The sequence below is a fragment of the Triticum dicoccoides genome, chromosome 6A, assembly GCF_002162155.2.
Source record: "Triticum dicoccoides isolate Atlit2015 ecotype Zavitan chromosome 6A, WEW_v2.0, whole genome shotgun sequence".
NCBI lineage: Eukaryota > Viridiplantae > Streptophyta > Magnoliopsida > Poales > Poaceae > Triticum > Triticum dicoccoides.
In genome coordinates, this window is record NC_041390.1 from 604,140,510 (window position 1) to 604,166,557 (window position 26,048).

The 26,048-nt window shown below is 48.0% G+C and overlaps 3 protein-coding genes across 4 annotated transcripts; all 3 read right to left on the bottom strand.

The window, feature by feature from the left end:
• Positions 1 to 695: 695 nt before the first annotated feature.
• Positions 696 to 3,196, bottom strand: LOC119318338 (F-box/LRR-repeat protein 14-like). 2 transcript variants are annotated; one of them, XM_037592881.1, is made up of 2 exons: positions 3,067 to 3,196; positions 696 to 2,374 (listed from the first exon to the last, which is right to left on the bottom strand). In XM_037592881.1, exon 2 carries the CDS (start codon positions 2,333 to 2,335, stop codon positions 884 to 886), a length of 1,452 nt encoding a protein of 483 aa, XP_037448778.1. In that variant the 5' UTR covers positions 2,336 to 2,374; positions 3,067 to 3,196; the 3' UTR covers positions 696 to 883. The 2 variants fall into 2 exon arrangements, with proteins under 2 accessions (XP_037448778.1, XP_037448779.1); XM_037592882.1 differs by having other exon boundaries at positions 696 to 2,379; positions 3,067 to 3,186.
• Positions 3,197 to 6,309: 3,113 nt separating this feature from the next.
• LOC119318340 lies at positions 6,310 to 9,724 on the bottom strand. The gene is made up of 3 exons (XM_037592883.1): positions 8,615 to 9,724; positions 8,471 to 8,515; positions 6,310 to 8,351 (listed from the first exon to the last, which is right to left on the bottom strand). Exons 1-3 carry the CDS (start codon positions 9,634 to 9,636, stop codon positions 6,701 to 6,703), a joined length of 2,718 nt encoding a protein of 905 aa, XP_037448780.1. The 5' UTR covers positions 9,637 to 9,724; the 3' UTR covers positions 6,310 to 6,700.
• Positions 9,725 to 22,783: 13,059 nt separating this feature from the next.
• Positions 22,784 to 25,822, bottom strand: LOC119318341. The gene is made up of 2 exons (XM_037592884.1): positions 24,572 to 25,822; positions 22,784 to 24,450 (listed from the first exon to the last, which is right to left on the bottom strand). The coding sequence occupies exons 1-2, from the start codon at positions 25,780 to 25,782 to the stop codon at positions 22,992 to 22,994; spliced, it is 2,670 nt and encodes an 889-aa protein (XP_037448781.1). The 5' UTR covers positions 25,783 to 25,822; the 3' UTR covers positions 22,784 to 22,991.
• Positions 25,823 to 26,048: the final 226 nt, after the last annotated feature.

Here is a 26,048-nt window from a genome sequence, read left to right on the forward strand (position 1 = left end):
GATCAATGTCGACAGCAGCATCGTCTTGGCTGAGATGCAACAATGTATATGTTTTATCTGCCATTTTACATAGATCTTGCCTTCTTTAGTGTAACGATGGAATATTACCATGAGTGTTCAGTGTAGTAAAATGGCATTTGTTTCATGTGTGAACATGTGTTGAGTTGATAAGTTCAGAAAATTCCTATCTTTAGCATAAACTGCTTTAAAACAATAGTTAGCAGATCTCATCTCCAGGTTTAATGTGCTCAATTACGCCTGAACCTTAAATATTGCACAAGCAACCAAAAGAACCTGATAATTCTTTTGAAATTTAAAACACCGAGGATATAAAAATAAAAGGGTACCATGTTTGGAGATCTCAAACAGATGAAGGACACCTTTCAGATAGCTACAATAAAAGAATTATCGAAAACTCTTCCTCGGTGGATGTGATGAACAATGCATCATACCAGGATTGAGCTGAGGTGTACGAAGAAAAAAAACATGATATGCTCAGGCAAGTGCCCCAAATGCCCACTGATTAGTGATTACTGTCAGCAAGAATCACTACAATGTACTCACATAGATCATACGCACTATTGCTATGGCAGGAATCGCATATCAGGCGCTGCACATGGAGAATCAATGGAGGAGGTGCCGCGCAACAAACACACAAAAGACCAGAACCGGCACAAACGATTGCCAAGCCATAATCACGAATTCTGGCACATTTCTAAAACGAATCTCACACTGCCAAAACAAGTCTAGAACATCTGAAGCCAATTGGAACTTGCCAGAAGGAAATGGCAGGTACGATTATCCTTCGAGTTACTTTCATACTGTTGTGGTTTCGAAGTTCTGCCAACATATAGCAACACAAATTAACAGACAAAGACTGAATTCAGGGCGACTGTCGTATTTTCCTGTACACGTTCATTCCTTTTAGGCTGTCATGGCTTTCAGTCTCCGATGAGTAGCAAACTGATTTGGCAGCACCCTGCACACCCTCCTCAGAGATCCAGCGGCAGCCTATAACGGTCAGTGACTCCAACTTCTGTGAACATGCCAATGCAGCCAACCCATCATCTGTCACGCTACTACATTCCCGGAGTGTGAGGTGACTCAAACAAGGAGCCTGAGCAATGAGGTACATCCCAGCATCAGATATAGAGCAGCAATCCACGAGATCGAGCTTCTCCAGGAACTGTGTGGATGACAGGCCCTTCATCCCCTCGTCATCAAATATGCTGGCACCATTTAGCACAAGAGCACGAATCGGACATGATTGGATAAGCGTCAGAATACCCTTCTGTGTGAAGCCTATTTCAGTAGGATAAGAGGGTTCACAAAATGTGAAAGTGAGCTCAACAACCTGAAGCATAGGGCAGCTTAGAGCTAGGACCTCTAGGCTGTCATCAGTCAATGCCGTCCTAAACCAATGATCTTCACAGCGCAGAGGCATGAGCCGAAGTGAAATGGTTTTAAGGTTGCAGCACCTCTGGAATAGTGCAATCATCTCATCCTCATTTAGACCAATAACATACTCCAGGTAAAGTGTCTCCAATGCATTGCACTTCCCCAGGAGAAAACGGAGTCCAATTTCCGGCTTAGTTACAATATGAGCCAACCTAAGATCCTTCAAATTATCACAGCAAATGTCATAGCTATATGGGTAGCCAACCACGTATGAGGGATCAGGGCGCTGACTCAGCCAGTAAGTTCCATTAATCTCAAACTCAAACCTTTGGAGCTTCCTCCATCCTGGACCAAATTTTAGGAGGTCATACTGACTGATTCCATCACAATCCTTTAGAACAAGTTCCCCTAATGATCCATATCTCCCAAGATAGTCCAGCCACTCCACGCTCTCTATTGCTATACAGTCAACAAGGTGGAGAACAGAGAGATGGCAGCAACTAACGGCCACCCGGAAAATCCCAGTAGAAGTTATTGCTGGTGCAAAGCTCAGCCTGAGGGACCTCAACTTTTTGCAGTAAGCTAGATAACTAAGACCAGCATCATCAATGTGTGCACAGAAGCTTAAGGTGAGATCAGACAGCAAGGGGCAATGATGCGATAGAACAAGGATGCCTTGGTTGTTCACCTGGTCCCCATGACTGGGCGTCCAACCAGAGTAATTGATCTCCACTTTCCACAAATTGGAGAACCGGGAGAACAGTGATGTCAAGGCTTCCGTTGTAGGGTCAACGCCACAGCCAACACGGATAGCACCCCTATGCTCCGCCTCGACGGCACAGAGCCGCTTTGACACGAGGCAAAGAGAATTTAGATCACTCGACACGGTAATCCTCTTGATGATATCTGCAAGCAGTGGCTCCGGGAGATCCTCCATCAGCTGCACAACTTGGGGAACCTCGAGGCTCTGCAGGCGCTGGACTAACAAAAAAATTACGTTCAGGGTGGAACACACAAGATAACCAGATAACAGCTGTAACAAATAATGTACTGTGGAAGGAAACAGTGATGAAACTTTGAAGTTTTTCTTATATGTGTCGAAAGTTTTATGTGCTTATCTTCACAATAAACGGTAAATTAATGCCGCGGCATCCTATTTGCATCCATTCCATAGAACAAAGAAGTGACATAAAGAATTTCAGATAAAAATAACACCCTAATAACTGTATAAATTTCTGCTGGGTGGGGGGATAATCTAGAAATATACCAATCTGAACATTAAACCAACATGATATCTGAACATTCCCCTTGCCGAACTGAACTCGTATATGGAAATACCACCCAACAAATCAGACGAGTAAACCAATTTCTGCACACTCCAGAACAGATTTTACTGACTAAACCAAGCTATTTCCTCTAGCATTTCACAGAGGTTCCAGCCTTCCAGGTCCATACACAACAGCGGCCTAATTCCCTTAACAGTGCCAAGCGCAACAACGAAGTCGACCTAGGCAGTACGCCATGGAACTAACAGAGCAGGTGCAAAACCCAGGCCATGCAGACATTACAGAGCCGAATCGACCAAGTTCAGATGGAAGAACCGACATCGCATCGGCTGGCTCGACCAAGGTCGCTCGAGAAGGGAAAGGAATGGACCCAAATCCGTACCTCGGGCTCGGAGGAGCCGACTACCCAGGAAGGGCGGCGCCGGCCGGGGATGGGAGAGCTGGGAGGAAACGGCGGTGATTAAGGCGTGGATTGGGCGGAGAACCCACCTCGGCGAGGTCGACGGCGAAACCCTCGCCTCCAAGGGCCGGGGCTTCGCAGTAGTACGCACCAGCAGCAAAGCTGGTTTGGGCTTTGGGCCCGACTCGATGATGCGGCCCATATTCGACCGAAGGGCCGGGCCCACTGCCGACCAGGCCTAATGTAAATAATTAGACTCGTTTATGCACAAATTGCCTCTTCTAGAGAAAAATATCTATATCTATATCTATACCAATATAAAAAGACCCAAAGAGGCAGATCCAACTGATCTCGGCCATCGAACCAAGTCAATCCAACGACCTAGACTGCTCCAATGGCGAGCGTTAAACGTGTTTAACATGCAATTAATAGCATGCCAAATATTACACTAATCATAGGATTAACACACAAATAATAGCATACCTAATATCCACGTGCAATTAATATATTGCCTAAATATTAACGTGCATTGCACGTACGTGAATAAATGACCTTAGTAAAAGTTCATGATAAATGTTACGAATATTATTGACTTCAAAAACACAATATATGTATTATTATTATTATTTGCTGGAAATACATATATTTTTTGTCGAAAATGATCATTTTTAAGATCTCAACACTCATGATAAAATATAACGATATCAAGATTCCTTTTTTTTACGAATAATAGGAAATCTGATAGGAGCACCACATGTTGAGTTCATACATTAGATGTGTCTCCTAAGTAGCAAATTAGCCGCACCATGTTGAAAGATTCGACTATTTCACTTGTTAGATCCCTTGAAAGGAACTAAGCAGTGTATGATTTTGATGACTCTTTGGAGGATTTGGCATAACAGGAATGAAATCACTCATGAGAAAAATCCACCATGGATGAATGTAACAAGAATTTCCCGTGCGGTTATCTTGAATCCATCTTAGGAATGTCACATGACCCTATTGCTGACCCGCGCAAAGGAAAAAGGTGTGCAGTTAGTTATGAGCACTACAAAATCTTCGCATGTGATGACGCTTTTAGAGCTTCAGCCGGCAGGGTTGCCCCTCCGCAAGGATGGGTGAAGCTCAATTCTTATGGTTCTTTTGTTATTGATGGCTTTGCTGGAGCAGGTATGATCCTTCGAGATGGTGAAGGAGCTATAGTCTTTTCATCCCACATAAAAAAAATTGTGTAGGGATGCACTTGAAGAAGAGTTATGTGCATGCATGGGAGGTTTGTCTCTCGCTTTGATGCGGACCAAACCACCCATTGAATTTGAGGTTGATTCTAGTGAAGCTCGGAATTTGATTGAGTCCAGTGGCACAGATAGATCGGTTTGTGTTTTTTGTGGTGAAGGAAATCCAACACCTAAGAAGCTTGTACTACCCTCATTAATGGTTAATGGTTGTCTAGCTAGTTTTCATCGGCTAGAAGGGATGACCATAACTTGGATCGGTTCATGACCCCCGAGAGCTCTTGAGTTATCTTGAGCTGATTCTAATCATATGACAGGTTGAGTAATACAAGTTTCTGCCCGCAAAATAAAAAAAAATTGACTACTCTCATCGCTATCAAACTTGTGAGATGGTTTGGTTCCAGACAATTAGAAAGAGGTAGAGAGAATGATAATTTAGAGTTTTTGAGATATAATATCATATGTTTGGTTGGGGTAAACTCATTTACATATGACACTCGGATGGAGAGTAGATTCGCATTTTGAAGTGTCACTTTTTTTTGAAAAAATACACATGTACATAGGGATGTTGGCTGCAAGTGTGTAGTTTTGCTTGATGAAATGTGTTACGATGTGAGCTACACAAATAGAAAATGTTTTTTCACACTTGTAGAGCACATCCTAATGTAGTACATGTGTTTTTTTTTCAAAACATTTTGAAACCTCAAAGTTTGAGGTTTGAAAATTTCAAACTTTGAGCTCTATTGAGCTTGAGCTCCATTAGCAATTTCAGACTTAGATCCTACTTGTCAAAATGAATGTTCTTTTCCTCATCTGTTCCACTCTAAACGCTAGGAGAGGTGATTTTCAGGCGCAACGTGCCACCACCTCTCCTTCGATGGTAGATTGCCTCTCCTGTTCCTCCTCTATTGGAACTACCTGTGTGGGAGTGCAAGGAGTTCGGGCTCTACTGGATGCACTTATAACTTTTCTGATTTGGAGTTTCTAGATAGGTTTCATTGTTCGTCATTTTGACACTTTCAACTGTGGTGGCAGTCACGTTTTGGTGTTATGATGATTCTAATGAAACCATTTTAATATTATACTCCCTCCGTTCCCAAATATTTGTCTTTCTAGCATTTCAAATGGACTACAACATACGGACGTATGTAGACATATTTTAGAGTGTAGATTCACTCATTTTGCTTCGTATGTAGTCATTTATTGAAATATCTAGAAAGACAAATATTTGGAAAGGGAGGGAGTAGATGTTGGTATATTTTTACATAGGCTTGATCAAATGTGCAGAAGTTTGACTTACAACAAATCTAGAAGTGCAATTTTTTTTGAAACGAAGGGGTGTATGGCACATCTAATCTTCCACAATTCCCTTTTTTTAAAACATTTTATGAAGTTGCCAACGCGCCTGTAGCGTCATTTTTTTTTAACTTAGGAAGTCAGAAGTCAGGAAGTTTGTTGCTAAAGCCGGTTTTCACGGGTTGTTTTTTGAAAGCCCCCAACTACCGCCCGTCCACGGTCCACCCATCACGATACAGAGCCGCGCGGGAGCCACGAGCCAAGGCGCCGCTCCTTCTCTCCGGTGATCGCCGGCGACGCCCCGCCCCGCCCCGACCTGTACCTGGGAAGCGCGGCGCTGCGCGCGGCCATTATCCCTCCTGCGTAAGATCGCGCGCAGCACCTGCGTTCACGCCTCGAGCAACTACTTCCGATCGACGCGGCTCACGCTCGTGGAATCCTCTCCGACCAAAAATCCTGCCAACGGACGCCAGCGCACGTATCTATCGATCCACGGCAACGGCGGCACGCACGACGGCGGCCTGCTTGGCTCGGTTGCCTCCATCTGCACGCGGGGATCGGGCGCCCTGCAAGTGTTCGGTGAATTGCCCCGCGTTCAAGGTATGTTCCTCTCGACCAGTGAATAGTGATTACTACGTAATTATCAGGATTGCACAATACTAGTACTTGAGACTGTTCCTAGTGACACAGCATGTTTCAGTAGTAACAAAATGCCTCAGTATCCGGAATACAAATGTAGTTGCAACCCGTGCACTTCCCATTCAAGTTCTTATGAGTCAGAGTGCATATAGGATCTGGAAAACGCCACCTACCACGCATGTTCATTGGATTAAGACACACGCCCGCACGCCCGGTGAGTCGAGAGACAATGCCAGCATGCTCCAATTGGGATGCAACTTATTCATCCGCTTACATCAACTAGACCAGGAGTCTAAAAACAGGGCGAGCTAGCTGGAGCAGGGAGATTGGACAGAGCTAAGATGATTACAGATCTAGAGCCAGGGAGAAATAGGTAGATGATCGGTCGGGCTGAATTTGGGATTACTTTGTGGACTGCCCTCACGTTTGTGGAGCTACACCACTGATCACACTGATAATGAATCACGCTGTGCTGGAGGATTCTGGTTGCTGCTCTTATGCGTCATGGCAACATGCTGTAAGCTTGCAGATGTGCCTTGGGTCTTCTTACCTTGACAAACGGTGCATGATAGTATCATATGGATTGCAAAGTAGCTCAGCACGGCGATGATGAGCGCGACCACAATCACAGACGTCTTCCACCCCCTGTTGGAGCCGGCTGCATAGGCCACCAGGAGAGCAAACAGATCCAGTCTGATCGCCCGGTTCATCACCTTCAGCGACCATGTCTTCCATTTTTCTTCCCTCTCGTCTGGCAGCCAATGCGGCAGCAGCATGATGATGACAACGATGGAAGCCACAAAGGAAATGGAGTTGCTGTAGAAGAAGACAAGGTACCGGGGCCTCATGTTGTCATGCATCACCGGGTTGCCCGCCTTGTACCTGTTGTCGTTGTTCTGCCACGTCCCGCCGGGGGGTTCTAGGCCGGCCTGGTAGGCTACGCTCGCCACCAAGATACCTAGCAGCATCAGGTATTTGCGCCTTGCATGGTTCTTCCTCTTTTCATTCTTTGCTTTTTCTTCTTCCTCCTGTTCAATAGGTATGGATAGTGCATCAGCTGCCGAGATGCCATCTCTGTTTTCTTCTTCTTCGTCCCCCTGTCCAGTGGGTCTGGATGGCACATCAGCTGCTGAGATGCCATTTCTGTTTTCTTCTTGGCCGCCCTCCTGTCCAGTGGGTCTGGATGGCGCAGCAGGTGCTGCACCATTTTTGTTCAGCTCCCTCAACAAAAATACTAGCAGCAGTCCTGCTGCAACACAGAGGACCACAGCCACCAACACGAAGATGTAGACGGATGTCTTGATGTGTTGGGTGCTTCCGGCAGCGTAGGCCCCCATCAAACAAAAACAGCCCACCGCCGTACAAACAGATAGTGCATTGCTTCGTATTGCTGGCCTGTACAGATTGGGGTTCACCAGGAGGATGATGAGCGCGATGGACAACATGAAGCTCACCGAGTTGCAGTAGAAGAAGGCATGGTAGCGGCGTGGGTAGTTGTACAGGAGGACCGGGTCACCGGTGTGGTGGCCGAGCTTGTCGTCCTGCAGCAGGAAGCCACCAGGAGGGGTGAGGCCGGCTTGGTAGGTGATGGTCGCGGTCAAGATCGCGAAGAGGAGCAACCGTTTGCGCTTCTTCTCCAGCAACTGATCTTCTTGGTCGTTGTTGTTTTGGTCCCTGTGATCCAGCGTGAAGAAGACAACATGGATCACCACATAGATCAAGACAGCCCCTGCCAAAGCCATGACGTAAATGGAGGTATTCACGTTCCGGCAGCTCCCAGCGGCATATGCACCGATGAGGCCAAACAGGTCGAGTATCATGGCTGCCTCCAGCACATGGTGCTTGACCAGCTTCTCCATCTGGACCAAGATGATGACCACCAATGAGGCCACAAACGCAACCGAGTTGCAGTAGTAGAAGGCCTTGTACCTCCTAGCGTTTGTCGCGAGGAGGATGGGGTCGCCAGCCATGTGCCCGTCACCGTTGTCCTGCCAAACGCCACCCGGCGGGTCCAACCCCGCTGTGTAGGTGATGGTGGCGGCAAGAGTGGCGAGCAGTAGAACAAGAGAGCGAGCCTTGTCCAGAGCCTCCCTACCACTGCATTAATACATTGCAGAGAAGAAGAAACATAGTTCAGTTTAGTTGCAGAGAAATAAACAAGAAAGCAGTGTAACTGCAAACAGAGGAAAAGAAGAGGATTTCAGTTCGTTCCATACCTAGCATCATTACTCTGTTGATTTCCATCATTTTGTTGGGCTGGACTGAAACAACAAGGAAATAATTTTGACGCTGAACTGCAGAAGCCATGGAGGAGGCTGTATGCTGGACTGAAACAATAAGACAGTAATTTTAACGCTGACCTGCAGAAGAGATGGAGGAGAATGTATGCAAGAACAGCGCCGACGAGGGAGACCACGTAGACTGTGGTGTCGGTTTTCCTGCAGCTCCCGGCAGCGTATGCGCCGAGGAGGCCAACAAGCACGGCAAAGATGCACACATAGAGCACGTGAAACCGAGCCGTCTTGTCACGGAGCTTCTTTCCATCGATGATGAGCAGCATGGCGATGAGCAGGGACGCCACGAACGCCGTGGTGTTGAAGAGGAAAAACGCGGTCAGGCGCTGGCCGCGTTGGTCCCTGAGAATCGCGTCGCCAGGGTGATGCCTGCCGCCGGTGCTGTCCCAGAAGCCACCGGGCGTGCTCAGTCCGGCGACGTATGTGATGCTCACCGCGAACGTCGCGAGAAGCATCAGGACCTTGCAGAGCTGTTCTTCGGTTTTCAACGCCTTTTCAGCGACCTTGCGGTCAGATTCGAGGTCAGGGGTGGTAGTTGCGCTGACCCCGTTGTTGGTTTCAGAGATGGGGGTGGCGCCGCTGGAGCTAGAGCCGGGGTTCTTGTTTGGACGACACCGGTCCAGCAACTTGAGAACTACAATGTAGGCGAAGACAGCGGCCACCAGAACCGCGGTGTAGATGATGGAAATCCTATCCCGGCAGGTTCCAGCGCCGTAGGCGCCCACGAGGCCGAGCAGGTCCAACACCATGACGACCCGCAGTGGCTTGATGACCTGAACGGCGTCCTTCTTCTTCTTCTCCTTCTCCTTGTCGTGCCGGACGGCGAGGATGAGGATGAGCACGATGACCACGAGCGAGGCGGCGAAGGCGGTGGCGTTGCAGTAGAAGAAGGCGAGGTAGCGGTGGTAGTGGGTGTCGCGGATGATCGGGTCGCCGGCGGGTTGGCCGTCGTAGGCGGCCTGCCAGACCCCTCCCGGCGGGTTGAAGCCCGCGGCGTACGTCACGTTGACCACCAGGGTGGCCAGCAGCAGGAGGTACTTCCGCAGGGTGTACTCCCATGGCTGCTCGCTCTGCTCCGGCTGAGCCATTGACGGCTGCACTCTCAGAGCAGGTGTGCTTCCTCTTAAATTATTGTGATGCTGCAGAATGGAGAATTGCAGCCATAGAAGAGTGAGGAAGATAGCTGCCTGGTTATAAAACGACTTGCCTGGGCGTGTCGTCGTCGTCGGGAGGGAGGAAGAGGAAGGTGCTCTGCATATTCAAAGCCCGACAGACTGGAGTCAAAGTCGTCGGAGAAGGGAAGCAGCAATCACCTCTTCTCTAGTTTCTAGAGATAAACATTTGGAAACATTCGTGAGGGGCACACATTTTTGGATGCATGTGTGTGATTTTCTTTGTTCTGTACTGCTCTTTTTCCAAGTGGTTTAGCTACTTGACCATGTGTGTGATATTTTTACTAGCCTCTCACAATTTTCTCCATCCAGTCCAAGTCATCGGTCAGGCTCAACTAGGCTGGTTTGGGCCAGTTATCAAAAATGGTCAAGCTTCATCACTATCAAAGGCCACTAGTAGCTGCTAAAAGACACGTGATGTATTCGGAAGGGTGTACGGACGCATGCAGTAGCTTTCATCGTTTTCTTCATAGCTTAATTAACGAGCCAGACTACATTCTCTACGTGCTAAACGACAGCGCCTACTATAAGTAGCACTTTCACTGAAGAGGATTATTAGTGGATTATAGTGGGTGAGTAGTACTCTTTCTGTCCGAAAAAGCTTGTCCCAAAGCTTGTCCCATTTGAGGGACAAGTTTTTCCGGACAGAGGGAGTAGCTGTTAAGGGACACGCAAATCAGGGAAATAACATATATATTGTCAGTGATCGATTCTTCCATTTTCACTACTTTAATTGGTAAGCAGTGTCAAATCATTTTGCAACTTCGAATACTCCCTCCGTTTCCAAATATAAGTTTTTTTAGACATTTCAAATGACTACAATATACAGATATATGTAGACACATTTTAGAGTGTAGATTCACTCATTTTGCTTCATATGTAGTCACTTGTAGAAATCTCTAAAAAGACTTATATTTGGAAACGGAGGGAGTAGTTCTTTTGAAGTGTTAACCAACTGTATTCCATTGGTGATCATACAAGGGGAACAAAGATGACGAAGAGATGCGTCCGTTCATGGGGACGTGGAAAGCGCCGGGACGGTTGCCATACAGCCAACCGCACGGGGCTCTTTACAAGAAAGGATTATCCTTTACTTACAAGATTACATAAGTCCTAACACTCTTCCCAATCATTGCTTGTCCTTGCGACCGATCATCTTTGGGATCATCTCCAAAACCCTGTGGGAATAATTAAGTTCAGAATGGAGGATCTTTAATTATTGTGAGGCTGCAGAACGGAGAATGGCAGCCATAGAAGAGTGAGGAAGAGAGCTGCGTGGTTATAAAACGACTTGCCTGGCGCGTCGTCGTCGGGAGGGAGGAAGAGGAAGGTGCTCTGCATATTCAAAGTTTGATAGACGGAAGTCAGTCGTCGGAGAAAGGAAGCGGCAATCAACTCTTTCTCCGGTCACATAAACTAGGAAATCAATTCTAGTTTTCAAAGAAAAGCATTTGGAAACATCGTGAGGGGGACACATTTTTGGATGCATATGTGTGTTTTCTCGGCGGCGACTGCTACAGATCAGTCGGATGATTTCTTAAGAGAAATCATCCGACTAGGCAGCCGTCCGATCAGCACCCTGGTAACCGTTCGATGATAACAAAGTCACGAGAGCAGTAAAGCACGCTACTGCTTCGACACAGCACCGGTGCACCCCTGGCAAAAGCTGCACTGCAGCTCGTCATGGCGCACCACCGGCGTCCAGTGAAGCTCCAGCGCAGCACCAACGGCGTCCGACGAAGCTCCAATGCAACTCTGGCAGAGCTCAAACGCAGCACTAGCGGCTCCGCGGAAGCTCCAATGCAACTCCGGCAGAGCTCCGATGCAGCACCGGGGGCTCCGGTGAAGCTCCAATGCAACTCCGGCAGAGCTCCAATGAAGCACCAGCGGCTCCGGTGAAGCTTGGCGTGGCAGCACCGGCGACGTGGTGAAGCTTCATTGCAGCCGGAGTTGAGGAGAGATGCCCTGTCGCAACAGCAGCTCCGCTGCCCACCGGCGTGCTGTACTGCAGCTCCGCCGTCCGTCTAGATCTGGGAGGACGCAACACCACTCGTGCTGCCTGGAAGCATCCCCGCCGCCGACGAGATCCACTAATTGCGGCACTCATCATCAATAGCACCGGCGGTGTTGCATCCGACATGCTCGGCAACACTAGCCACATGGGCGGTCGATGACGCTCGGGGAACACTGACCGCAGCAAAGGCCGGTGCGGGTGCTGCGGGGTGCTGGGTGCGCCCCCGCCTCGCAGCATCAGTCCACCACCGGTGATGGCAGTAGCTTGCAGCGCCACGTGGAGCTTGGGCCGCAGCGCTTTGATGCATCCATGGGCCAGGATGGGTCAACGGAGAAACACGGGCGAGAGGGGGAGGACGAAGGGAGATCGAGCTCGGGGGAATTGGGTGGCTCTGGTGATCTGTACGAGACGGGGTGAGGAGATAAGGTTGGGCGGTGCCTGGCCCCGCAGGACACGTGGCGTGCGTTGGAGACGGTTTACGCGGGCGTGAGATCAACCAGATGATTGTAAACATTTTCCTTTCTCGGCCGGGGCATGTTTTTCTTTGTTCTTTACTGCTCTTTTCGTAAGTATCTTTTTCTTTTGGTAAGTATCATGGGTACTTGGCAGTATTTAGCTAGAAATATTTCTTTTTGTTCTATACTCAGTTATTTAGCAGTATTTAGCTAGAAATAATTGATTTCTCTCAAAATCATAGAGTAAAATAAAAAATAATAAAGAATCAAATCATAGAGTACCGATTTCTCTCAAAATTTCGACCAATTGAGTGTGTGTTATCGCATTTTTATTTATTTATTTATGTCCTTCCATAATTCGGATGCAGACAGTCTCTTTCATCTGGTGCAAGTCATCGGTCAGGTGGTGCCTTTCTCGACTCGGCTGGTTTGGGCCATATTATAGAGCTGTGCCAGCCGAAGCTTCACTATAAAAAAAAATACTAGTAGCTGCTAAAAGACACATGGATGAATTGTAGTGGGAGGGTAGTAGCTGTTAGGGAAAGCAAAACAGAGAATTAACAAATTATTAGGGGTTAATTTAATAAATGCCACTCCAAATTTGGCGATTCCGAAAAATGCCACTGCAATTTGCAAACTTTGAAAAATGTCATTTCATGCCATTTCTTTCGAAGTCTGTAGTGGCATTTTTCAAAGTTTACAAAAATTGCAGTGACATTTTTCAAAGTTTGAAAATTGCAGTGGCGTTTTTATGAATCATCATAATTAGAGTGGCATTTATCTAATTAACCCAATTATTGGTGTCTGATTCTTGCGTTTTCGCCACTTTATTTGGTAAGCAGTGCCAAATCGTTTTACAATTTTCAATTGTTCTTTTGAAGAGTTGTTGTGGAAACTAAATGAATCAATCCAACCAACTGCATTCCATCAATGATCATAAAGGGGAATAGACTTGATCAAGAAATGCATCCGTTGGTGGGGGCGTGGAAAGCATCGGTACTGTTGCCATACTGTCAACCCCAAGTGGCGCTTTACAAGGAAGGATTATCATTTAATTATAAGATTAAACAAATCTTAAACACCCTCTAATCATTAACTGTCCTTGCGACCGATCATACTTGGAATCATCTTCAAAAACATTGTGGGAGAAATTAAGGAGGAATATACGATATTGCCATGAAAAACTTCTAAAAATCCAGTGAGAAAATAAGGAGAAAATGGCATATGTCGTCCATGCTTGCATTGATATTGTCTCGTAAAAATGTTACATGAGAAATCGTTAGAAAAAACTCACAAAGCAAAAGAGTGCAATATTGATGATCTTAACAGGTTATAGGATTTCCCCCCTGAATTTTGCAAGTCACAAAGTCGCATCATACCAATTTCATTTACATATTTATGAAACAGAGAACTTGGTAAAGACTTGGGTAAATAAATGAGCGTCTTCGTTAGCAAACTATTTATGTCCATATTCTTTTGCAGTTCATGGGAATAAAACAGCTTAGGAGCAATATGCTTTGTGATATAGCTCTTAGTATAACTTGTGTGCATTTGTAAAATATAAGTATGATCTTCGTAGATAATAGTAGGTGGTTGCAGCGAACCAATCCCACTTGAACCTTGGACATCATTGTGCGAAGCAATACACATTCCTGAGATGGTTTGTATAAAGCAATTATCTAAGAGTGATTGGTGGACGTAGCCGCTAAGGTTTGCTTTTTTGACTTTCAAGAGAAGGCGGTACCTCCATGTAAGAAGACACTCACTATTAGGGAAAAACTTATAGGCAGACGTTTACTAGTAGCGAGGGTCTACTGCTAATTACTAGTAGCGCGGGTTTTTACCCCTCGCTACTACTAAGTTGATATTAGTAGCGCGGTTTTTTAACCCGCGCTACTACTAAAACTAAATGGTCTCTACCGTGCCCTCCCGAAACATGCCATAGTAGTAGCGAGGGGTACAAACCCGCGCTACTAAGTTGATAGTAGTAGCGCGGTTTTATACCCCTCGCTACTACTAAGTACGGGGTAGGTGAAATCCTCATATCCTCGGCCGAATCCCTTCTCTCTCCCTCACTTTCCCATCTCTCACTTTACTCATCTCTCCCTCATACTCCAGCGGTGGCCGCCGCTGGTACACTCTGCTTTCTTCCCCCTCCCTCTCCGAGATCCTTCCGGTGGCGGTCGCCGGAGCACCTCGCCGCTGCCAAGATGCGGAAGCGCGACCTCGGCATCCTCCTCCTCGCCGCCTTCACCGTCTTCTTCCCGCTCCAGGTCAGCCCTCCTCCCCCCCCTCTCCGATTCGATCCGGAACCCTAGCTGACCCATCCCCCTCCTCCTCCGGCAGCACGAGGGCGACTTCTCGTTCCGGGAGGCGTGGTACCACCTGTCAGACGACGGGTTCCCGACCAAGCACGATGTGGACCGCCTCCCGCCGCCGCTCGTCGCCGACCTCAACGCCGACGGCCGCCGCGAGGTGCTGCTCCCCACGCACGATGCCAAGATCCAGGTCCTCTAGCTCCCGGCTCACGCTGGGCTGGCCTCCGCAGCCGCCCTCGACGGCTTCCACGAGGCGCGCGTCATGGCCGAGATCTCCCTGCTCCCAGCCAACGTGCGCGTCGCCGCCGGCCGCCGCCCTGTCGGCACCGTCGACCGCTCCTACAAGCACGCCGAGGTCCGCAAGCAGGTGCTCGTCCACACCTCCGGCGACCCTTGTCATCGCTGGATCGAACCATTGACACTATTGACAGCACGCATGGGGTCGATATTTTTTTTGGTTTTTCAAATTAATAGTAGTAGCGCGGGTCACAGACACGCGCTACAGATAGTTAGTAGTGCCGCGTGTCGAACCCGCGCTACTACTAACACACTTACTAGTAGCGCGGGATGCACCGCGCTACTACTACTAGTTAGCTGTAGCACCGTAGTAGTAGCGCAGGCACCCGCGCTACTACTAGGCTTTTTCCTAGTAGTGACTACTAGTCTGCGATATGGCATTATGGGGGTCTGACAAGTATCCAACATCGTATTAACATACCATGGCTCTCTCTTGTTTTTTTGATATAAGAAACCAATATCATTGGTGCTGGAACATATATGAGAAATATTATTCACATGGGAAATATTTGTCACCAAATGCTTAGGAGTTGTACACTTCCTTGCATGATTAGTAGTACAACGGCACCTATAGCAAACTTCAGAGGTGCTACCCTTGTCATTTTCCTCAAAATGATTCTTGCCCTTTTAAACTCCATTGTTGTTCTAGTTCTCATTACGTCTCCACTTTTCTTTAAACTTTCTATGGTTCTTTTTAGAACCATGAAACTTTTGAGTGTTCTCAGAATTGAAATGCGCTTCAGAAAATGACAATGTTCCCATTGGACAAGATAGGTTATTCTTGTCAAGAATTTCACTGTGCTTTTCTGCATGAAGAAGTGCATATACCAACTCAAAATGCGTGTATTCCCAATGATGACGTTTTTCAACAAGTATCCTCATATTGGGATGAAAAGTGGAGATTTGTGTTTTCATGAGATCTGCATCCCGAACTGCACTGTTGCAGTATGCTATAACAAACCTAAATCCCGAGAGCGGATAAGTGCTCGGTCTCTTTGCGCTTCAGATAACATCACCGATCTTTGTTGATTCTAGCGCTCATTTAAGGAGTTCTAGAGTGATAGAGGACTTTCCTTCATCACTCGATCATCTTCTTCTTTCAGAGCAGGAGCAAGGTGCACGCAGGGCCGGCCCTGAGGGGGGGCAACAGGGGCGGCCGCCCCAGGCCCCCGAAAGCTAGGGGGCCCCTCCGATGAACATAATTAGCCCATGGCAGTTTCTAGGAAAAAAAAGTGAGCCCATGGCACAAGCTCCCGGAGAAACAAGGCCTGAGATGCACACGTAGTCGGTAGCCCACGATAGCGTTATCATGGTATTCTTTCCGATCGTGAATTGATTGACTGCTTCCCAGTGATTTTGGCTAATTCCTTTTCGCCCAGATCGTGAATCGCTTGACTGCTTCCCAGTGATTTCGGCTGATTCCTTTTCACCCAGATCGTGAATCACAAGCCGGCGACTCCGGCCTCACCCAGATCGTCCTCACAATGACCCTAAGTCTCGCCTCCGGTGGACCGTCGAAATCCACCCCACGACAGATTCGCTGACGATGTCGCTGCCGCGTAGCTTGGAGGGCAGACTATGAGGAGATCGATCTATGATGCTATGCTTGTTGTTTCAGTCTAGAGGCTGATAATTTGTATAGTTTTCAGTTACCTTATAAAAAAATCATGGCAGCCAGTGGCAAGTTCGAATACTATCATGAGGATTATGGGGGTCTAAGGGTGAAAGGCCTCACGATCTGTCATCTCAATTGTCATCTTCAGGTGTGTACGCATCAGTACAAGTAAGTTTAATTTGAGTACTCTCTCTCTCTCTCTCTCTCCTCTCTTCATGAGAGGTATGATTTGTGATTCTATTTATATCATGAAGTCATAAATTTCATGCATGGAAGCAGCAGCGGGAGTTTTGTTGATGTGTATGTTCATGCATTTGTTTTTATACCATCTTAGTTCAAATTATTACTGTAGATGAAACCTTCATAATTTATTTTCTTGAGAATCATATTTGCTTTATTGCCGTAATCTCCTCCATGGTTTTCCCATAATGCCACACTGAACCATCGTAGGGGTATTGATGACCTAGAACCAGTACTAACGACTCTCCCCTTGCCACCGAGCAAATTCATCGCCATCGAAAGTGCTTCCATTGTCTAAGACCCCGGATGCCAGCAAGATGACATTTGTTGCTCCCATGAAATCCCCCTCACGGCTCCTTGCATTCGACACAATCACAACCTTGTCATCGCAGCATCTACATTCACCTTCACACAACCAGCAGGAGGAGGGATCCAAGGTGAGACCACGGTGAGTGACTTTCCGTCAAAGAATGCTAAAAGAAAATTTTAAGGGGCCTCAAATTTTAGTTTCGCCCCGGGCCCCTAAAATCTCAGGACCGGCCCTGGGTGCACGCGTGCATGCATCAACCGTCGGATGGTTACACGTGCATTAACGCATGTGCACTAACACAACGATCCATGCAATCGCTTCTGATTGGCCAGCCATCTATGCATGCATGAGCACTAGTACACGTCCATGCACTAGGAACGTGGCTTCGCCATACACACATACACACATACATTTGCATGCAAAGCACTGTGTATATAACGAGCATGTATATGCACACCACATAGTTTGCTTTGACATATGCATCAATTGTGAAGATTAACAGAGGGAGAAAAGAGGGAGTTGAAACCCAGATTTTAATCTTTTATTTCTAGCAACCATCACACTAGAACTCTTAATTAAAATCTCACTGTAATTTACATTGGCCACATAAAATATTCTTACATAGCCAAGTTCTAAACTTGATATTAGTGCTCGCATTATTCCTGAAATCATTTTAGCCTTTTGGCGATGTACGTTCACTGGAAGACGATGTTTCCGTCGACGCGTCTGTGGTGACTTCATAAAATCTCAAAATGCTATGCCGGCTCAGTCTATCGGAGATGCTCATAGAGATAGGGTGTGTGTGCATGTGTTCATAGGGGTGAGTGTGTGTATATGAGCGACTTCAATTGTACCGTGTTAAAAAAAGGGACGAAGAGAGTAATATAAACAGTGGGATTAACTATTTATTATAAGTATAAAATGTATGTACATGATTTGATTTGACGACATGAACAACACTTGTTTTTTACTATTTACTAGCAAAAGAGCCCGTGCGTTGCACCGGGCGAAAAAAGGAGCACCACCTACTTCATGTGTCATTGTGCATCATTTTTTATATCCAATTTTAATAAATATCGATGAAAAGTTGAATGTGAAAATTTCCTAATTTTTAATAAAAGTTGACACTTAAATAAAAATTGGAACACTTTCTCAAGAACAGTTAATGTTTTTTATGAAATTGGAACATTTCTCTGAAAAAGAACATTTTTAATAGATGTTTTGCTTAAAAGAACGTTCTTCAGGAATAGGAATGTTTTGTTTTTTGAGGGGTAAGAACATTTCTCTCAAAAATATATATTTCAGAATGTTTTGTTTTTTGAAAAAATAAATTTTATTTTCAATTTTTCTTTGCACTATTTGGGCTTGGCCCAAACATAAGGACTTGGCCTACACAAACAAGAAGACACCATCGTTGCTAGACGAACTGCACGCACTATCTCTATGCACGTTCCCCATTTCACTATCCCTAGTAAATGTTGCCGCCGGCCGGCGTATCGCGCGCTGCTCTCCACTGGCATAGATCGCCGATTTCTTCTGTGGCGAATCCCCGGCGACGCCTTGCCATGTTGCCTCGTCGTTCTAGATCGACGCCGTCTGTTCGGGTCTCTAGTTTGGCGTCGACCTGGACGAGGTTCTGCCTCTTTGTGTGATGCAATGCTCGGCCTGGATTGAGCAAAAAAATACTTGTGCGTTGCAACGATTAAACAAATCCTTACACACATTTAGCACTATATTGTGCTATCACTTCTCTTTTTCATCATCGGGGGCCATTTTGTCCACCTATTCACAATAAACATGATCAAGCTCAACCGTCCATGTCGTCTAGAGTCGAAACAATGGTCCATCTTCAACTGCGACACCACGCACACACGTCATCCAACACAGTACGGCGTAGCCGAACTGGAGCAAGTCCACACCCACCCACATGCATCGCCAGAGAAGTACATCGCCTTGGGCATGGTGGTCATCGAGGTATTCTTGCCGTCCGAGCACACTGGCCCTGATCAATTCTGTCGGCGAGAATTCTACTAAAATCAATAGAAAGGATAGCTGGATGAATTGTTTTGTTGGAAATCAAACACGCTCCAACCAGAAAAGATAGGTCAGCTAATAGCTAGCTTTGTGGTACGTTGCAACTTGCAAGCTATCGTACTGAAAAAATGAATATATTCTGAAATCTGCATCCACTGGGGAGATAAAACTTGCTAACCAGCATAACACATCATTTTTTATGACTAAAGGGCCAGCAACCGAGGAGGAACAATCTTGTTTGTGCTTAATGATGGTTCCTGAACTTCATGGAGCAAATTGACGAGGTGTTGATTGCTGGATTTGGTCTAAAGAGGCACGCCGTGGGAGATATCCCTGGTGTCCAGGTTCAAGGTTGTCATGGTATCTGGTGTCAGGTTCAGGCAACCATCATTAGGCACAAACAAGATTGTTCCTCCTCAGTTGTTTGCTTTCTCTTAACAGTTGTCAGCAATCTTTGCCATGTGGTTGGGGTTGTAGTACATGCCTAGATGCAGGGTGTGAAGCACCTCCCTGTTTGGATGCTCCTGGTTAGAATGAATGGTAAACATAGTTTACGCTGTAAATAAGACTGAACAAGGATCAAACAATATTTTTTCATTTTGATGAAGCGCTAAGGGATATAAATTCTGGGCACCATAATTTCTTTCCTTATTTGATTTACCATTCATCTTTAAACATGATAAATTTGACGTTATAGTAAAAATAAAGCATAGTATAAATTGCAAACTTGTAATGGGAAGAAAAATAAAAAAGTTTCTTCAGTTTTTGGACAACTTTCTCACATTTCCTCTGGACCTTGCTATCTAATATTTTATTTCAAGTACAAATCAGACACATGAAACATCATGCAGTTCATTCACAAATTTTACTTCAGAAATTATTTGAAAATAAATTGTGCCTCTCGGCTGATGCAAAAAGTGAAATGTCTGAAAATATAACTTCATAGATTATAGTGTCAATATAAAAATTACATCCCAATAACTTTTTGAAACACATAACAGTACCAGAAAAATCAGATTCTTCTAGGAAGGTGATATTCGTGCCCTTCTTGCGCCCCAGCTTCACATCGACCGTCGAGATCTCCTCCACCGTGATCGTGTTTCTACACATAACCGCCATGAGCAAGTAGCGTTTAGTGTTTAATTTAGCTACCAAAATAAGTTTCTTATTTTATTAAAGACATGCATCAAAATTGACAGTAAATAATCCAGAGACCGAGCAGGCTAAAATAAGAACCGTCCAAATCAATAAGACACGGCTGAACTATTTGATTGAAGTAACAAAGAATTGCAGTGCAAATAATCTAGCTTTAGGATAGATCATGAACAATGGTGACTGCCGCTGCAGTCTACTAAAGAAATCAAACAGACCCAACCGATCAACTACAAATTTCTCAGGATTAATCTTTGAAACACATGTACCTCATACTGAGGTTAAATAATTCAGAATGATTGAGTGAGCTAAAATCTGAAGACGGCTTAAGATTGCTGAAAACTGCTCAAATCAATAATACAACTAAATTGTCAGATGGAACCAAAAGGAAATTGTATTTGTCAAGTTTAATCTGGACCAACTAAGACAGTCTTCAATATTCAAGAAAGTAACGGATCTTGATTCTTAATCAGCGATAACAAATGACCACATGCATACAACAGAGGGAAGGAGAAGATACTCACATGTGTACCCACTTGAATTTCCTATAAGTAAGAAAGGGTAGGGAACATAACTATAGTAGAAGGATTCAAATGGATGAACTGAGCGGTGAAATCTTCCTGGTTATTATCAATCACAACATCGACCAGAATAGGCGGCGAGGTTGAGACTCAGGGGGGTTGGGAGCAGCAGGGCGGCAGGGCTGGTTTCTTGGACGGGCTGTCGGTGTGGCTGTCGAGGAGTAGAGGCCATATCTTAGAACCTGTGAAGGACAGAGAGCTAGCGAGGAGATGAAGGCGAGATGAATCGGCCGCTCACTGCTACCAAGTCGCCGCCGTCGCCTACCTGTACTCGGAGGCGCCGCCGCCGGCGGCTGACTGCTCTCTCCTTGTCAACCCCCCTCCTACTCTCTCGGTTAGGCGTCTAGATAAGGCTGGGCGAGGGGGGGAGCGGCGAGGATGGTGGTGGTAGATGGCGGCAGCAGCGAGGGGAGGGGGGGTCCGACCTGCCACCGGCCGCCTCCGGTGCGAGGCGAGGCGAGTCGGGCGGAGGGTTGGCCTGCCTCCGGACGCCTCCGGTGCGAGGCGAGGCTAGTTGGGCGCGGGGTGGCCTGCCGCCGGTGAGGATGCGGGCGACCCTTTTTTTTCACGGGAATCGTTATTTTACTTAGGGATGTGACTGCGGGTTAATTTCTAAAAATCACAAGAATCTTTATGCAAAAACACTGCGACGGTGAACCCGAAGACTCAATCCGTGCTTTATTATTAGGGAGAGATAGAAAACCAACGGGCCGCATGTACCCGCACCGTATCGATCCGGTTAAGCCAACCCGTCTGCTCGCTCGGCCCATCCTACCGTTCGGCCACACGAGACACAGCCGGGCAGCGCAGGAGGCCTTAGGCGATGTGCCTTTCCCGGCGATCGCCGGCGACGGCCCACCCCGACCTGCACCACGCGCTGCTCCTGGCCCTCCGCTTGCCCGTGTCGTTCGTGTGGAAGATCGCAGGGACAGAGCGGCCAAGCGGGGCTGGTTCGGAGCTGGATTCGCGCGCTTTTCTGAACTCAGCGCCTGCATTCGCGCACCATCCACTCGTCGGCTCCATCAACTGCTTCCGATCGAGGCGACCCACGCTCGTGGCATTCTCTCCAGCCAAAATGGCGCCACGCTCTGATGCTCCACGGTAACCACGCTACTCACGACGGCGGCCTGCTCAGCTCAGCTCAGTTGCCTGCTTCTGCATTCGGGGTCGGGCGCCCTGCAAGTGTTCGGTGAATTGCCGCGCTAGGGAGATTGCGCCGTTAAGAGTTGGGTCACGGATCCAGGGTATGTTTCCTCTCGACCTGACCAGTGATTACTATTAGAGAAAAGTATACTTTTCATCCCTTAACTTTTGGCAAAGTCTAAATTTGGTCCCTCAATTACGAAACCGGATAACTTGCACCCCCAACTTTTGAAACCGGACAAGTTTTGTCCCTCAAGCAGTATCCATGCTGACTCAACGTGGTTTTTACCATGACACGTGGCAAAGCTTTTAGATACAAAGAAAAGAAAACGAAAACACACGCAGCGGTCATGTGAACTCCATTGAGACAAAACATCGAACATGTGTTGTGCATGCGCTCGCATGGCCATGCTGGCATGCTGCTCTCCCGAACATCACCCATCTGGGTCTCCTCAGGCTGCTCCACGCACGTCCTCCTCATGCTGCTCCACACCCACGTCCTCCTCATGCTGCTCCACGCACTCCAACTGCTGACGAAATGCCGAGCTGAGTTAGAACAAGAAGGAAGAAGACCCATCGGGGATTGCACAGACCCGGTCAAAACCACGCCATGTCATCCCAAAACCACTTGCAATCGGGAGAGGGACTTAGTTTGTCCGGTTTTAAGAGTTGGGATTGCAAATTGTCCGGTTTTATAGTTAAGGGACTAAATATAGACTTCGCCAAGAGTTGAGAGACGAAAAATATACTTTTCTCAAATGGTTCACTTTCCTGAATACAAATGCAATTGCAGTTCATGCACTTCCCATTCAAGTTCTTATGAGATAGAAAGTACACATAGGGTCAGGAAAATGTCACCTACCATGCATATTCATTGGATTAAGATGTAGACAGACCGGCCCAGTGAGTCGACAAACAATGTTAGCATGCTCCAATTGGGATTCAGGTTAATCCGATTACATCAACTATACTAGGAATCTAAAAACAGATAAGCTTTTCGAAGAAGCCCCTGAGCAAGGGGGCAGAGCTAGCTAGAGTAGGGCGTGCTGATTAGAGATCTACACTACAGAGCTCAGACGAGGGCCATAGCAGAGCCACACTACATAGTAGAACTACACTACAGAGCTGCTTTGGCGCCTCTCACGGCGACAAACAGTACATGCCAGCACCGTATGGATTGCAAAGTAGCCCAGCACAGCAAAGATGAGTGCGACGACAAACAGGGATGTCTTCAACCCCCTGTTGGAGCCGGCTGCATAGGCCACTAGGAGAGCAAACAGATCCAGTCGGATCATCCAGTTCATCACCCTCAGCGACCATTTCTCCCATTCTACTTCTTTCTTCTTTGGCAGCCATTGCGGTAGCAACATGATGATGACAACGATGGAAGCCACAAAGGAAATGGAGTTGCTGTAGAAGAAGGTGAGGTACCGGGGCCTCCTGTTGTCGTTCATCACCGGGTTGCCTGCCTCGTACCCGTTGCCGTTGTTCTGCCACGCCCCGCCAGGCGGTTCCAGGCCGGCCTGGTAGGCTACGCTCGCCACCAAGATGCCTAGCAGCATCAGATACTTGCGCCTCGCATGCTTCTTCGCTTCTTCTTCATCCTCATTCTTTTCTTCTACCTCCTTCTTCCTTTCTTCTTCGTTCTGTTCTCTTGGTGGCGCAACTACCACATTGCTGAGCTTTCTCTTCAGCAAAAATACCAGCAGCAGTCCGGCTGCAATGAGCAGGACCACAGCCACCAACACGAAGATGTAGATGGATGTCTTGCGGTGTTGCGTGCTTCCAGCGGCGTAGGCCCCCATCAAACAAAACAAGCCCACGGCCGTGCAAACGGATAGTGCATTGCTTTGTATGGCTGGCCTGTACAGATTCGGGTTCACCAGGAGGATGATGAGGCCGATGGACAGCATGAAGCTCACCGAGTTGCAGTAGAAGAAGGCATGGTAGCGGACTGGGTAGTTGTGCAAGAGGATCGGGTCACCGGCATGGTGCCCGAGCGTGTCGTCCTGGAGAAGAAACCCGCCAGGAGGGGTGAGGCCGGCTTGATAGGTGATGGTTGCAGCCAAGATCGCGAACAGGAGCAACCGTTTGCGCCTCTTCTCCAGCAACTCATCTTCTTGATCGTCGTCTTTCTTGTCCTTGTGGTCCAGCTCCAGCGTGAAGAAGACAATATGGATCACCACATAGATCAGGGCAGCGCCTGCCAAAGCCATGACATAAATGGAGGAATTCACGTCCCGACAGCTCCCGGCGGCATATGCGCCGATGAGGCCAAACAGGTCGAGTATCATGGCTGCCTCCAGCACGTGGTGCTTGATCAGCCTCTCTGTCTGGACAAGGACGATGACCAGCAAGGAGGCCACGAACGCAACCGAGTTGCAGTAGTAGAAGGCCCTGTACCTCCCAATGTTCGTTGTGATTAGAATCGGGTCGCCGGCCATATGCCCGTGGTCGTTGTCCTGCCAAACGCCACCTGGCGGGTCCAACCCCGCTGTGTAGGTGATGGTGGCGGCAAGAGTGGCGAGCAGTAGAACAAGAGAGCGAGCCTTGTCCAGACCCTTTCTACGACTGCGGCCAAAGAAGAAACAGAGTTCAGTTCAGTCGCGAAGAAACAGAGTTCAGTTTAGTTCAGTTGCATAGAATGAAGAACCAGAGTTCAGTTCAGTTGCAGAGTAACTGCAAACAGTACCTGATATTATCATTAGTCTGCTGAAGTGCATCCGTTTGTTGCGTTGGACTGGAACGAGAAGACTTTAAAGTGTAGAAAGCATAGAGTAGGATGTATGCCATTGCCAAAATACCGCCGGCCAGGGAGACCACGTAGATGGTGGTTTTTGTCTCCCTGCGGCTGCCAGCGGTGTAAGCGCCGACAAGGCTGACTAGCGCGACGACGATGAACCCATAGAGCACGAGCGACCGAACGGTCTTCTCGCGGAGCTTCTTGCCGTCGATGATGATCAGCATGATGATGACCAGGGACGCCACGAACGCCGTGGTGTTGCAGAGCAGGAACACCGTCAGGCGTGGGCGGTGGTGGTCCTTGAGGATTGCATCGCCCGGGCGGTAGCTGGCCCCGGTGCTGTCCCAGAAGCCACCCGGTGTGCTCAGCCCGGCGATGTATGTGATGCTCACCGCGAACGTCGCCAGGAGCATCAGGACCTTGCGGAGCCGTCCGTCGGCTTTCAGCTTCTTCAGGACCTCACGTTCGCGGTCCTCTTTTTCTTTGACATTGGGGTCAGAATCGCGGATGGGGGAGCGAATAGTGACGGCGTCGGAGTCGGGATCAGGAGTGGACATCATGCCGCCGGAGCTGGAGTTGCTGTTGGTGGCGGTCATTGTGCCGCCGGAGCCAGGGTCGGAGCTCTTGTCTGGACAATACCAGTCCATCATCTTGAGAACGGCGACATAGAGGAAGATGGCGGCCACCAGCACCGCGGAGTAGACGATGGAGATCTTGTCCTGGCAGGTGCCGGCGCCGTACGCGCCCATGAGGCTGAGCAGGTCCAGCACCATGACCAGCCGCAGGGGCACGACGACCCAGCGGCTGTCCTTCCCCTTCTTGTCGTGGCGGGCGGCGAGGACGAGGATGAGGACGATGACCACGAGCGACGCGGCGAAGGCGGTGGCGTTGCAGTAGAAGAAGGCGAGGTAGCGGCGGTAGTGGGTTCCGCGGATGATGGGGTCGCCGGCGGGCTGGCCGTCTTGGGCGGTCTGCCAGACGCCTCCCGGCGGGCTGAATCCCGCGGCGTAGGTGACGGTGACCACCAGAGCGGCCAGCAGCAGGAGGTACTTCCGCAGGCTGTACTCCCATGGCTGCACCGGCGGCTTTGCCGGCTGGCCGGGCTGATCCGTTGGCGCTGCCGGCTGCACCTGCACGGCGGAGACGCCACCACACTCCATTCTCTCACTCAACGGCTGTGGTTCGCTTCCTGTTCTTACTCTGATTATTGTGATGCAGACTGCCGACTGGCGAATGGTTTCGTCGTGATTATATAACTAACGACGACTTGACTCGGCGCGTGCGCGTCGTCGGGGCGAAGGCGCCACATGCGGACGGACGGACGTCAGCGGTCATCGGAGAAAGTGAAGCAAGGAACCAAAGTCTTCTCCGGTCAAATAAACTAAGCTATTCTTGCCTAGCTTTTTGAGATGAAGCCGATCGGAAA